At 41.9% G+C, this 12,392-nt stretch overlaps 3 protein-coding genes across 10 annotated transcripts; all 3 read right to left on the minus strand.

Moving 5' to 3' along the window:
* Window positions 1-2,632: 2,632 nt before the first annotated feature.
* On the minus strand, window positions 2,633-4,557 carry LOC122756698 (glutamate transporter polyphemus). Of its 3 annotated transcripts, none has more exons than XM_015162869.3 (6): window positions 4,438-4,557; window positions 4,305-4,370; window positions 4,098-4,248; window positions 3,571-4,047; window positions 3,315-3,493; window positions 2,633-2,980 (listed from the first exon to the last, which is right to left on the minus strand). In XM_015162869.3, the coding sequence occupies exons 1-6, from the start codon at window positions 4,443-4,445 to the stop codon at window positions 2,683-2,685; spliced, it is 1,179 nt and encodes a 392-aa protein (XP_015018355.1). In that variant the 5' UTR covers window positions 4,446-4,557; the 3' UTR covers window positions 2,633-2,682. The 3 variants fall into 3 exon arrangements, with proteins under 3 accessions (XP_015018355.1, XP_002009111.2, XP_043865859.1); XM_002009075.4 differs by having other exon boundaries at window positions 2,633-3,244; XM_044009924.1 differs by lacking the exons at window positions 3,571-4,047; window positions 4,305-4,370; window positions 4,438-4,557 and having other exon boundaries at window positions 2,633-3,244; window positions 4,048-4,113.
* Window positions 4,558-4,815: 258 nt separating this feature from the next.
* LOC6583444 (glutamate transporter polyphemus) lies at window positions 4,816-7,515 on the minus strand. 3 transcript variants are annotated; one of them, XM_044009925.1, is made up of 7 exons: window positions 7,324-7,515; window positions 7,201-7,257; window positions 6,996-7,146; window positions 6,472-6,945; window positions 6,235-6,413; window positions 5,418-6,173; window positions 4,816-5,331 (listed from the first exon to the last, which is right to left on the minus strand). In XM_044009925.1, exons 1-6 carry the CDS (start codon window positions 7,332-7,334, stop codon window positions 5,627-5,629), a joined length of 1,419 nt encoding a protein of 472 aa, XP_043865860.1. In that variant the 5' UTR covers window positions 7,335-7,515; the 3' UTR covers window positions 4,816-5,331; window positions 5,418-5,626. The 3 variants fall into 3 exon arrangements, with proteins under 3 accessions (XP_043865860.1, XP_043865862.1, XP_043865861.1); XM_044009927.1 differs by having other exon boundaries at window positions 4,816-5,351; XM_044009926.1 differs by having other exon boundaries at window positions 4,816-5,364.
* Window positions 7,516-7,615: 100 nt separating this feature from the next.
* Window positions 7,616-9,735, minus strand: LOC6583445 (proton-coupled amino acid transporter-like protein CG1139). Of its 4 annotated transcripts, none has more exons than XM_044009922.1 (8): window positions 9,380-9,735; window positions 9,251-9,319; window positions 9,044-9,194; window positions 8,865-8,986; window positions 8,584-8,810; window positions 8,398-8,528; window positions 8,161-8,327; window positions 7,616-8,100 (listed from the first exon to the last, which is right to left on the minus strand). In XM_044009922.1, exons 1-8 carry the CDS (start codon window positions 9,493-9,495, stop codon window positions 7,647-7,649), a joined length of 1,437 nt encoding a protein of 478 aa, XP_043865857.1. In that variant the 5' UTR covers window positions 9,496-9,735; the 3' UTR covers window positions 7,616-7,646. The 4 variants fall into 4 exon arrangements, with proteins under 4 accessions (XP_043865857.1, XP_032586964.1, XP_043865858.1 ...); XM_032731073.2 differs by having other exon boundaries at window positions 8,161-8,336; window positions 9,251-9,289; window positions 9,380-9,734; XM_044009923.1 differs by having other exon boundaries at window positions 8,161-8,336; window positions 9,251-9,304; window positions 9,380-9,734.
* Window positions 9,736-12,392: the final 2,657 nt, after the last annotated feature.

The following is a 12,392-nucleotide window of genomic DNA, read 5'->3' on the forward strand; positions in this document are numbered from 1 at the left end:
CAGTTAACAGCAATTGTTGCTGCTGTTGCTGCTGTTGCTGCTACTACTTAGGCTGACATTTTGTCTATGCATTTTGGGCAGCCAGGCAATTAAAGGTACCGCTAACAGACATTGCCTGTCCAGGCAGTCATTCAGTCAGCCAGTCAGTCAGTCAGTCAGTCAGTCAGCAATTGTCAGTTGTTGCTAGACAACATGTTGCTGACATACCTCACAGCCATGTTGCTGGGCTGGGACTGCAAATTTGGTGCAGCGTCGTCCACATCCTCTGTATGTCGGCTCCTACAACTGGCCTCAAGTTCCCTGCTAAACTTTTGACATTCGGCGGCATTCTGAGGCCCCAGCAACAGCAACGTACGATAGTTGCTGTCATTGTCGCTGTCGCTGCGCAGAGGTCAAGGCCTTGGGGGCAGCCAAATTAAGAGTCGACTTCTGTTTATCCTATAGTCAACAAGCGAATGCCGCTGACCGTCAAATTGTGCAAATATTTGTACAGAAATCGAAAGTGAAGTCGTCTGGCAAATAAATATGTAACCAATAACTCACCGATTTTTGAAGGAATTTTCGATAAAGCAATATTTGTATTAAGTCGGGCGATAGATAACGGGCTGCTTCGATGTTTGTAATCCATCAGTGTCGGGGGCGGTCGGTGGTCGACGGTCGACGGTCGGCGATCGTGGTCAATACTCGGGCGCAATAAACTTTATAATTTATAGACCAATCAGACGCAGATCGCACGCACTAAAACAAGTGAAAAACCATAGTCCAAACACATAATGCATCAGTGGAGATCAGAGAGCCAGGCAATTTATAGGATGGCCATGCCAATAGACACCGCACAGCGGGTTGTCAAATCGAAGAGCGACTGTGACGGTAACCGAGACTCCAACATGGTACAGGAACTGGCTGGATAACTGCTTAGAATGGTATGGGATGGTATGGGATGGGATACCCGCGCGCCGGCTATCCCAGCCAATTGATTTATACAAACGGCAAAGCAACGGAACACAAATTGGATTGCTGGAGCCGAGGCAGGGGCTGCGTTGGGTTCGGGTTGGGTTGGGTTGGGGGTCCTCGAAATGATTTGTTGCACTTTGTTGCAATCGTCGCATACGCAGAACTTTTGCACACAACAGTTGCGCTGTTTAACCTTTTGAACTGGCCACATGGGTGGAGTTGCACGTGTGGCAGCCAGATTTCAATGGAAATCATTAGCTGAAGATCAGCAACAGCTGCCGCTTGTCCGCCTGGCCGACTGGCTGAATCGCCTTTACTTTGCATGCGTCCAGCGTAGCTAATTAGAGCCATAAATGCTGCACACACACACACACACACACTTGCATAGCTCAATCCCCCAATGTGAGCCATGTTGAAGTTGTTTAAAGCCCCGCGGATTGAACGGAAAGTGATATGCAGGCGTTGGCAAAAAATTGTTTGGCTGGCTAACAAAAACAATAACAACGACAACGACAACAGCAACAACAACAACAACAGCAACAATAATAAGCAAGAGCTAGAGCTAGAGCAACAACTACAAACAGATGTCGCCTGTCGCCCGTTTGACCATTTAGGTTATGTTGGAATCCAACACCAGTTTATCAAGCGACGACCCAAACAATAAATTACGCAATTCAAACGCTCAACTGCAGTCCATCAATGGCATAATGAGGCAAGCGGCGGGCCGCCCCAGCAGCAGCAGCAGCATCCACAGACGCAGCGGTCCCAGCGCAGATGCATTACCATATCGGCATAAATTCCGGAGCATCGTTAAGTGGGCCTGAAGACGACTGCCAGATAAACAGGCTGAGCTGCTGCCACTGCTGCTGAGTAGCTGTAGTTGCAAGCAGGTTGCCTGCCGCAAGCCGCATGCCGCATGCCTCATGCCACATGCCACAAGCCACCGTCCATCTGGCTACCCAGTGCCACCTAATGACGGAATGAGCGCCGATGCCAATGCCAATGCCGACATCGCCATCGATAATGGCAGCCCGTATAACCATTGGGCCCATTCGATTGTATGAGCTGACTCGCACTTGACCTATCAACTCCCAATTCTCTTTCAATATCAAACGAGCTGCACAGATATTTGGGTTTCCATACACCGAACCCATTGAAAAGGCGAAATCATGGTATAATGGTTATGCTAATAGTATGTAGCACCTAGAAGGGATCCCCATATATATATTCCAGATCAGGGTGACAAGCTGAGTCGACTAATACTACTAATACTAAACAGGAGCCGCTGTTCGGTTCGTATCTCGGTCTTTGTTTGTATACCCTAAGCCCATTAAAAATGGGAAATCAGGGTATATTGGCTTTGTGAAAAGTATGTAACAGGCAGAAGGAATCATCGCAGTCCTCAGGGCAATATTAAAATGTCACAATGCTACTATGAAATAGCTTTCCGAAGTTTCTTAACTGCTTGCTGTACGATCATAACTCTGCCACTAATCATACGATTGTGCGGACGATTATACGGCAAGGCAACGAACGAACGAGAACACAAATACAATTTTTATTTGTAATTAAGTTACATTAATTACTTAATATTTACCTTTTAATTACGAATATTACATAGTCGGGTAACCCTTATATCTATATTGCTTAAATTACAAATAATGAACAGACAGAAATGTAAGCTTGGTATTATTTCTTATTAAAATAAGATTAACAAATTGTCTAAAGTCACAGGTAAAAGTCTTTAACAGATTTGCCAGCGGCAGTTACATCATCCACAATTGGATAATCCAGAGTGGCTGCGTCTTGTGCTGCATTTATTTCCTCGGGAGTTTTGATCTCCGTGCTACTGCCAGCTTTAACCTCATGAGCACGATAACTATACTCGCGGATCATATCTATGACAGCCGAATAAGTTCCGTATCCGAGAATAACTAGACCAAGTAAAAGCATCAATAAGTCTCTAACCAGTTTCCATCTGCCAGGGCCGTATGAAGAGCGATACAAGAGGCACATATCGATGCAGCTAGGAAAAATGATATTCAGTAGCGATATGGAAAATGCTCCAACCAAGGCTAAGAGTGGACCCAAATTGGGGAAAGCGATTGCATTGGCTGTGCACACAACCACAAAGCAAATGCGAAATATGTATTCAATCCTATGCGGGTTCTTGGGATTGTGGTTTTTTGCAATATATTGATTGCACACGATATCGACAACAACGTATCCACTCAACGGAAACGAGAAGAACACGGATATCGCAATGAACATTTTGGCAACCTGCGCTAGCCTATTGGCATAAGTGTGTATAGATGCGTACATATATGAAAGCACAATTACAGTTTTCGAAGAATACTTACGCTTCATCAATGGGTATATTTAGGGTAACACTAGCCGCCACATAATCTCCATATCTCCAATAGCCCATGAATCCAATTAAGATATACGTGACGGCCACAAACAGAGCACAACGGTTCAGAACACCAAGCCAGCCCACATAAGACCCTGGCGTGGCCATTTTTGCTTCAATGGCAAGCATCTGCGAAAAAGGAAAGTGTTTTAAGGCAAAGTCCAAATATATGATATATGATATATATTCATCTAACAGTGACTTACCACACCCACGGACGAAGTGCCAAACATTATTATGCCAACAAACAAAGACAGTTGGGAATTGAATCGCCTAATCTCATCAATAGGGGGTAAATTTGTAAACAAATAGTAAAAGATACATGCGAGACCAGTGTACATCAAAAGATTAGCTAATATATTCGTGGGCACCAAATACTTCAGATGCCGCAATGAAAATAGTGGTAATGATAGTGTCCCTACTATGAAACAATAAAGCCTGGTATTTATACGTTCGTGGCAATTATAATCAACAACTTGCTTCACATTTATGCTGACAAACACGATATAAACCACGCACACACCATAGTGGAAAAATATCAGAATACCATTCACAAAATGTCCAGCACACTTTGAGAGACATTGGCAGCACTTCGGCCCTACACTAATTGCATATGTCATTGTCTCTGGAAAGTTCATATAACCGACCATATTCTGTCGACTAGACTCTACCATACAACGTACCTAAGGATGAGCGATATTTAACACGATCCGTCCACTAATATTCCTCTCACCAGTAGTTGCAGGCCAAAAATTAATACGGCTGTCATAAATATCGTCATAAGGATGCCTCCTATATAGCCAACACGGTAGAAGGCGAGCGGCAGGGCCAAGCAGCCGGATCCGACCACACACTTCACCAGCGATAATAGAGCATCGCAATTGCTGCGAAGAAGAGCTCAATAGCCTTCAGTGGATTCATCATTGCGGATCTGACTTACGATAATGGTTTTTCCACTTCACGGGCATCATATGGATGAAACTTCTTTTCAACGGGTTTGTTGACACTGCATAGAGACAGATTGTTATTAACCATAAGAAAGAATTTGACCAATTAATCTAATAGTCACATACTCTGCCATTTAAACCTTTCGCCAGATCTATGGCTTCGCTGATCCAAGGATTATACTATAAATTTAAAACTATTATTCATTAATATAAAAATGAAAAAAAAGAAAAAAATAAAAATAAATAAATAAACAAATTTTGTAAATTAGAAAAATAAAAACGAAAGATTTTGAAACTATAAATGGAAACAAAGAAAAGTGAGTGATGTAAAACAAAAAAAAGGCATAAAAACGAATGTCAAAAATGATAAGTATCTGCAGCCCTACTAAGATTATATTATTGAAAGATAAATAATCCTTGAAAATGCAGGTGAACCCAAGAAAAAAGTCCTTTCAGGGCAATGCGCCCAACCCACCCTGGTCTATCCCATTAACGGTAAATAGATTAAATACTAACTCAATTTACTACAATATTAACGTATATTGGTATAAATTGAAACTTTAAGCCTTCATTCTTTTCCTTGTTGGATGCTACTAAGCCCATAGTGCCAGCAATGCCTCTGCAGACACCTAAAATGATGAAAAGCAAAGAGCGCCATAGCCGAATCTTTCGAGGGTCCATATCCTTTACTATGGTGAGGTATGTATTCTGGATAAACAAAGACACTCGATTGTCACAATCGAGAGGATGTTGCTCAATCTGGTTATGCAAACTCCATTCGAAATAACCAAATGCACGGCCTCGCTGAAGCTGAGCTCTTTAGCCAATTTATAGCGCCTGCGCGGCTGTTCGAAGTAAGCTGGATGGTGCAAGATGGAGCAATATGGTGGAGCATGCTTTGATCAGAGTCAAAATAAGAAACGCACACAAATCATTATGGACAAATGACCTTTTCGATGATATACTGGATAAGTAGTACAAGTTGCTTACATCAGTTGTGGATTCTTGTAGGGCACGAAGCTGAAACATAAAAGCCAAAACTGAGCTGGTTATCTGTGAACTATATAAAAATACCATAATTCATAGAGTGACTCATCTATACTTACCCTAAGTTTGGGTGCAGGAAATAGAAGGAGGCCATATATCTAGTATTTTCTGTGCTCCCTCGTCGAATTTTGAAATCAAACGACGACGGTAACACCTCATAATATAGATAAAATATGCACTGATCTCTTTGAAGAGACTATTTATAGAGTTGTATGTGGGTTTCTGGATTTCTGTACGTTGTCAGGATCAACTTTGTTGCAATCTACAATCACAAGTAAAATTGCTTTTCGGGAGTTATATTATCAATAATTGGATCATTTATGGTAGCTGCATTTAGTTCATCTTCTAAATCTTCGGGTCCCTTGGTTTTTTTGCTATTATCAGCGACAGCATCACTACTACCGCCATACTCGCGTATCATATCCATGATAGCCGAATAAGTTCCGTATACAAGAATAGCCAACCCTATTATAATTATTATTATATCTTTAACCAGTTTCCATTTTCCAGGGCCATACGATGAGCCATACAAGAGGCAAATCTCAATCCAACACGGAAAAATGATATTCAGTAGCGATATGGAAAATGCTCCAACCAAAGCTAAGAGTGGACCCAAATTGGGGAAAGCGATTGCATTAGCTGTGCACACAATCACGAAGCAAGCGCGAAATATGTATTCTATCATATGCGGGTTCTTGGGATTGTGGTTTTTTGCAATATATTGATTGCACACGATATCGACAACAACGTATCCACTCAACGGAAACGTGAAGAACACGGATATCGCAATGAACAGTTTGATAACCTGCGCCAGCCTGTTGGCATAAGTGTGCATAAATACGAGCATATATTAGAGCCTTTGTGAAGAATACTTACGCTTCACTAGTGGGCATATTTAAAGTCACACTAGCCGCCACAATACTACCATAGCGCCAATACCCCATGAATCCAAATATTATATATGTCAGAGCCACAAACACTGCTCCGCGATTCAGAACCCCGAACCAGCCCAGATAATCCCGTGGTTTGGCCATTTTCGATTCGATGGCAAGCATCTGCGGGAAAGGCCGTTTAATTTCAAATATTTTAGGTATGGATCTGACGTTGACTTACCACGCCCACGGACGAAGTGGCAAACAGCAGGATGCCAAAAAACAATGGAAGCTGATAATTAAAAAGCTCGACATCTTTAATGGGAGGTAAATTTGTAAAAAAATAGTAAAAGATACATCCAAAACCAGTGTACATCAAAATATTGGCAATTATATTTGTGGGCACCAAGTACTTCAGATGCCGCAGTAGAAATAGTGGTAATGATAACATTCCTACTATGAAACAATAAAGCCGGACATCCAATTCCTTGCAGTTATGGTCAATAACTTGCTTCACATTTACGCTTACAAACACGATATAAACCACGCACACACCGTAGTGGGAGAATATCAGAATACCATTTACTAAATGCCCAGAGCACTTTGAGGCCCAATGACAGCACTTCGGCCCTACAGAAATTGCATATGACATTGTCTCTGGAAAGGTCATATAGCCGACCATGTTCCGACGACTAGACTCTACCATACAACGTATCTAAGGATGGGGGATGTTTAGCAAGATCCTTTCACAAATATGCCGCTTACCAGTAGTTGCAATCCATAAATTAAAAGGGCTGTGACAACGATCGTCAGAATGATGCCGCCCACATAGCCAACGTAGAAGAAGGCGAGGGGCAGGGCCAAGCAACCGGTTCCGACCACACACTTCAGCAGCGATAATAACGCATCGCAATTTCTGTGGAAGAGCTCAGTAACCTGCAGTAGGTTCATATATGTGGATCAGACTTACGATAAGGGTTTTTCCACTTCACGGGCCTCATATGGATCAAACACCTTTTCATTGGATCTGTTGATAGTTAATAGAAACTGATTATTATAGATGCTCCGAATAATTTTACAGGCAATCACATACTTTTCTGCCATCTCGAACTATCTCTATCTGTGGTTTACACTGCAGAATTTTTCACTATATCAATTTTAATTAGACTCAACAATGGTAAGTTATTAAAGAAAAGGTTCAAAAAATAAATTAGAAAAAACCCTAAAAAACGAATATCTAATTCTGAAATGTATCTGTCGGCATACTAAGGTTCTAATATGTTGAAAATAAATAATAGTCGAACTAAATTTATATTTATATATGTGCAGGTAAACCCATGATTTTATTACTGGTACTAGTACAAAAATAATTAAAACGATTAGAATATGTTAGCTTTTATCAATAGAAATTTGAATTTAATGCGGTTGAAAATAACTAAAAAAATATAAAATGCGATTGTCATATTTTTGCTTGATGGCTGCTACTGAGGCCATAGTGCCAGCAATGCCTCCGAAAAAGCCTAAAGCGATGAAAAGCAAAGAGCGCCAGAACAGAATTTTCAAGGGTCCATATCCGTCACTATAGCAGACGCATATATTGATAATGCCTGGATAAATCAGGCCCAGCTGGGACAGGCAGAAGGAGCCGACAAGCGAGAGGAGCAGACCGAAGTCTGGATAGGCAATGGCGCACAGAACTGACGCCACCACCATGGCCATGCGCATCAGATACTCTACCCACAGTGTGGCGCTATCCATTGGCCTGGGTGCCATGTAGCTGTGCCAGATAATCTCAATGATCACGTAGCCCTGCAGGGCATAGCTACAAAATATGGCCATAACAAATAGGGCAGTGGCGCACTTGGACAGGCTGTTGAAGACTTAATTAATGGAGGTATTGGGAAGTGAAAGATTTCGAGCATTAGCATACGTTTCGTCGGGTAGATTTTTAAGAATGTATGTCGCAGTATCGTCTCCGTATTTCCAATATCCCAAGAAACCGAAGGCTGTGTTGAACGCAATCGAGATAAACATGGCCCGATTCAGTACGCCACACGTGCCCATAAAATTTTCTGGCTGTCGCATATTTACTTGCAGCTGGAGCGTCTAATAAGAAGTAAGAAGAAGGGTCGGCAATAAGGCAGACACGTGCTAGAATACAACTCACCACGCCTATCGCATTAACCGAAAACATAATGGTGCCAAAGAATGACGGCAATTGGGATAAACTTTGCACGGGTCGTCGCTCCTCCAAATCGGGCAAATCGACTAATAAATAGGTAACAACAATTCCAAGACCTGCAAGGTAGTCCACATTTAAGTCATTCTACTAGATCTGATACCTAATACCTACCAACAATCAGAAAGAGGTTTGAGATGACGGCCAGTGGCACAAGATACTTGAGGTTGCGTATGAGAAAGGTTAGGATTAGAGGCAGCGTCATGAGGGCAATATAAATGCGCGTGTCGATGGGCGGCAGATAATCGTCGCCCAACTCCTTGAGATTCTTGCCAATAAACACGACGTACACCACATCCACGCCAAAGTGATAAATGCACAGAAATGCATCCACCTGTCGGCTATGAATCACATATATTGATCATCCATATTGATCTTGGGGGACAGAAACTCACGCAAAGTACTTGCTCAGAGGCCGGATCCAATAGGGTCCATTCAAGATAGCCAAATGCATGGTCTCGCTGTAGCTGAGCATTGTCATTTTATAGCGCTTGCGAGTCAGGTTGATGTCGTTGAGCTGTATGGGGCAGGATGGTGTAAGAGCTATAAGATCATGCATATATTCAAACACTACCAACACATGCATAGCATACAACAGAAGGGAGGAGATTAGAACTGAGCCTGCCAGGCCCAGCAGCCAGCCAGTGTTACAGTAGGCTCTGGGCAGAGCCAAAACACCCGTGCCAAGAATACATTTGAGCAAATTAACAAACGCCTCCGAGTCCCTATGGATAGATGGTCATTTAGATGATATGCTGGACAAGTAATACAAGTTTCTTACGTCAGTTGGTACTTCATTTCAGGAAGAAATTGAGGATTTCTGTAGGGGACGAAGCTGAAGCATAAGAGGCTGTTTAACTGTAAACTATATACAATACCACAATTCATGGAGTGACTCATCCTTACTTACCCTAAGTTCACGTTCAGGAAATGGAAGAGTCTCGGGGCAAATCCAGTATATCTTTCCACCTCTTCGTTGACTTGAGAAATCAAACGCCGACGGCCTGGTGAATTCTTTGGTAACATTTTAGCATTTCAATAAAATAGGTTTTTAAACACTGATCTCTTCGAAAGACTATATAGAGGGAGACTATATTCAGGGCCAACTGTGTTGCCAATTATGTAAATAGCTAAGCGAAGAGAAGGCAAAGACATGCGCCTATTGTGGAAGGCCGCACAGTTCGCATACCCTTTCTAAAATTTGTAAATGCATAATGCCATATACAGAGCAGATATACAAAGAGGACTAGATGAAAGTGGAAAACAAATATTTTGAAATAACTGTATATCTATTGAAATATATTCGAGCTCAGTTAGGCCATTGATCGGTTGGATAGTGTTTTCATATTTTTATAGGGTATTCTGTGTTCAATGCAGTCAAGGCAATTTCCCTTTCAGTTTAATGCTTAAATATTAGCATGGCCCAGAGCAGGGATTAATTCCAGGAAATTAAGCACACCAGCAAGAGGTAGCGAAACCGAGTTTGCTGTGTGGGCGTTTGTAGCCTGGCAAAGTGATCTGGCCATAAAAACAGGCCAAGAGCTCGGACTGGCAGGACTTTGGAATTTGTTCGCCGTATGGTGGCTGCTTTTGCTACCTAAATTATGCAGCAGCCGCTGGCTATCGAAGCGGCAAGCCGGCCAGGCGGCGATGATCCAACTGGAGCTGCAGCCACGCCTTGTTCCGTTCGCCAAGCTCTAGGCGGGCTGAAAGACAAACTAATTAGTGTGGCCAGCTCTGTCATTTTGCACGCATTTCTCAAATGCCTAGTGATGATGGCACTGTCCATAAATTGGCCAAGCCACTGCACCACTGCACCACTGCACCACCGCACAGCACCACATCGTTTAAGGCGACTCGATGAAAGTACAGTTTCTAGTTAAATCTGAGTCCCCATTGTGTGCGGCCCATGGAAGGCCGCCCGCTGGGAGTACGAGGCGAGATAGTAGTTGTGCGAAATAACAAGTGTTAGTGTGTGAGTGCGAGTGTGTGAGTGCGAGTACACATTTAATATATACAATTGCCCCCACGCCAGCCCCCTCAGTCCCACATCCCCTTTGACCAACTAAACCGCCCCGTGGCCGCTTTGTGTTGGCGGAAACGACGTTTTTTCTATGCAAATTCAGCCGGTGCCCCTTTTCGCATTTACCAAGTGTCTTTTGCTGTGTTGTTTATTTGTTTTCGCCGAGGCCAAGCCAGGGGTCAACTACGCATTTGATTGCAGTTGCTTTTGCTATTTGTTATTGAGTATTTCCCCCTTCGATGCGCCTGCTATCGTCACACACACAATGTATGTATATGTGTGTGTATGCGTGTGTGTGGGAGGTCAGGAATTTAAAATTTGTACACTTCTAATCAAGCATATATATACATATATGGTATATATGTGACCAAAAGCAGTTGGTTACAACTGTGAGCAATATCTGAATGGTATTAAAATAATATTTATGTAAATATTATTTTGTTTTTTTAAATTTGGCTTATTATATTTCGAATAGTATTATATCTGTATTAAACTTAAATATAACATACTTCAATATAATAATAAATAATATATATTATATATTATTTTGAATATATATATATATATATATATATTTCTTGAATATATAGTAATAAATTTGTATTAAACAAAAAATATTTATATATATAAATATATTTGTATAACATTTAATATATACTTTTATAATTTAAAGTATTTTTATTACAATTTCACATATTGTATTTTGATATTTTATTTGCATTTAGTTTAAAAAATATATAATGTATCAAATAATAATCCTGACACATATATTATATGAAAATTAATATCAATAAGGTATAAATATTATTACTATGTATTGCTTATGAAAATCATGTGAGCAAACTACAAATCAGAGCTGAAGGAAATGCAGCCAACTCAAGCAGCTTGAATTTGCAGGAGTCAAAAGTTATAATATAAAAGTCATATAAATTTTATATTTATTTTCTACTCAAAATCATAATTATTATATGTATGTGTATATTGAAAGGACTAATATAATTGAAATGAAATCAGTTATTATTGTATTAACTATATAGCTAAGCTACCCGGGACCGCCTTGAAGGCGTCTAGGGTATGTGCACGGTAGCCGCAACAAGAAACAGTCGCACTAAGCAGACATTTAAATATGCGCATTGGCAATTGCATTGCAGGCGTACCACGCTGCGTATGAATTTTCTGTGAAATTAACATACTAATGACACTTTGAGGCTGGCCAAGGGTGGTGCCCGCTGCCCATTGATGATGTTTGGGCTGCCCATGCGACCATGCGACCATGCGACTCGGCCCGCTGGAGTCCCGCTCCGTGACAGCCGTGAGCGGACATCAGCTGGTGCAGCAAGTGGGTCAGCCAGCGACTGCCAGTCGAACTTCGCATGTGGTTCAATAATTCCAACAGTAAATGCTAAACTATGCGCATAGATTGTCAACGCGCCAAGATGCTTAGCTGATTGCTGCCGTCGAGGCGAGGATTGGAGTCAGTGACTGTAGCTACAGCTGAAGCTGAATCTGTGGCTGTGGTTGGGGCTGGAGCAGGGGCTGGGGCTGAGGCTGGGGACGTGGTGTGTCATTAAAGTGCAGACAAATGGCAACGGCATGTGCGGCACATGTCAAACTGCAGGCAGCAGCAAACGGCAACAGGTGAAAATGTTGGAATTCTGATTATCTGCTGGCTGCTCGGCTGGCTGGCTGCTGCCAATCACAACAAGCAACTGTTGCCGCGAGTCTAGCTAAGCAGCAACTTAAACTGTAACTTTCGACGATTTGTCGCTCAGCGATCGTCGTTGGTTTCTTGACTTGTTTGCAATTCGCTTTTCGTTTGCTTCAAGCTTGATACTTTGATGTTTGGCTACCAAACGATCAAAAGACTCCAGCAACAACAACAGCAACAACAACAGCAACA

The sequence above is a fragment of the Drosophila mojavensis genome, unplaced genomic scaffold, assembly GCF_018153725.1.
Source record: "Drosophila mojavensis isolate 15081-1352.22 unplaced genomic scaffold, ASM1815372v1 contig_74, whole genome shotgun sequence".
NCBI lineage: Eukaryota > Metazoa > Arthropoda > Insecta > Diptera > Drosophilidae > Drosophila > Drosophila mojavensis.

Bases quoted from the DNA above. Each gene is read 5' to 3' on its own strand.
- LOC6583445 (XM_044009921.1), bottom strand. From the start codon at position 9,495: ATGTTACCAAAGAATTCACCAGGCCGTCGGCGTTTGATTTCTCAAGTC. The intron at 9,195-9,250 runs GTAAGAAACTTG...ATCTATCCATAG, and splicing joins GAAATGAAGTACCAACTGAC to GGACTCGGAGGCGTTTGTTA. The intron at 8,987-9,043 runs GTAGTGTTTGAA...TGCCCCATACAG, and splicing joins TGTATGCTATGCATGTGTTG to CTCAACGACATCAACCTGAC.
- LOC122756698 (XM_002009075.4), bottom strand. The intron at 4,249-4,304 runs GTAAGTCAGATC...TCTTCTTCGCAG, and splicing joins GAAGTGGAAAAACCATTATC to CAATTGCGATGCTCTATTAT. The intron at 3,245-3,314 runs GTAAGTATTCTT...TTATGCCAATAG, and splicing joins AATATACCCATTGATGAAGC to GCTAGCGCAGGTTGCCAAAA.
- LOC6583444 (XM_044009925.1), bottom strand. The intron at 6,946-6,995 runs GTAAGCGGCATA...CCCCATCCTTAG, and splicing joins TTTATGGATTGCAACTACTG to ATACGTTGTATGGTAGAGTC. The intron at 6,414-6,471 runs GTAAGTCAACGT...CCTTTCCCGCAG, and splicing joins CCACTTCGTCCGTGGGCGTG to ATGCTTGCCATCGAATCGAA.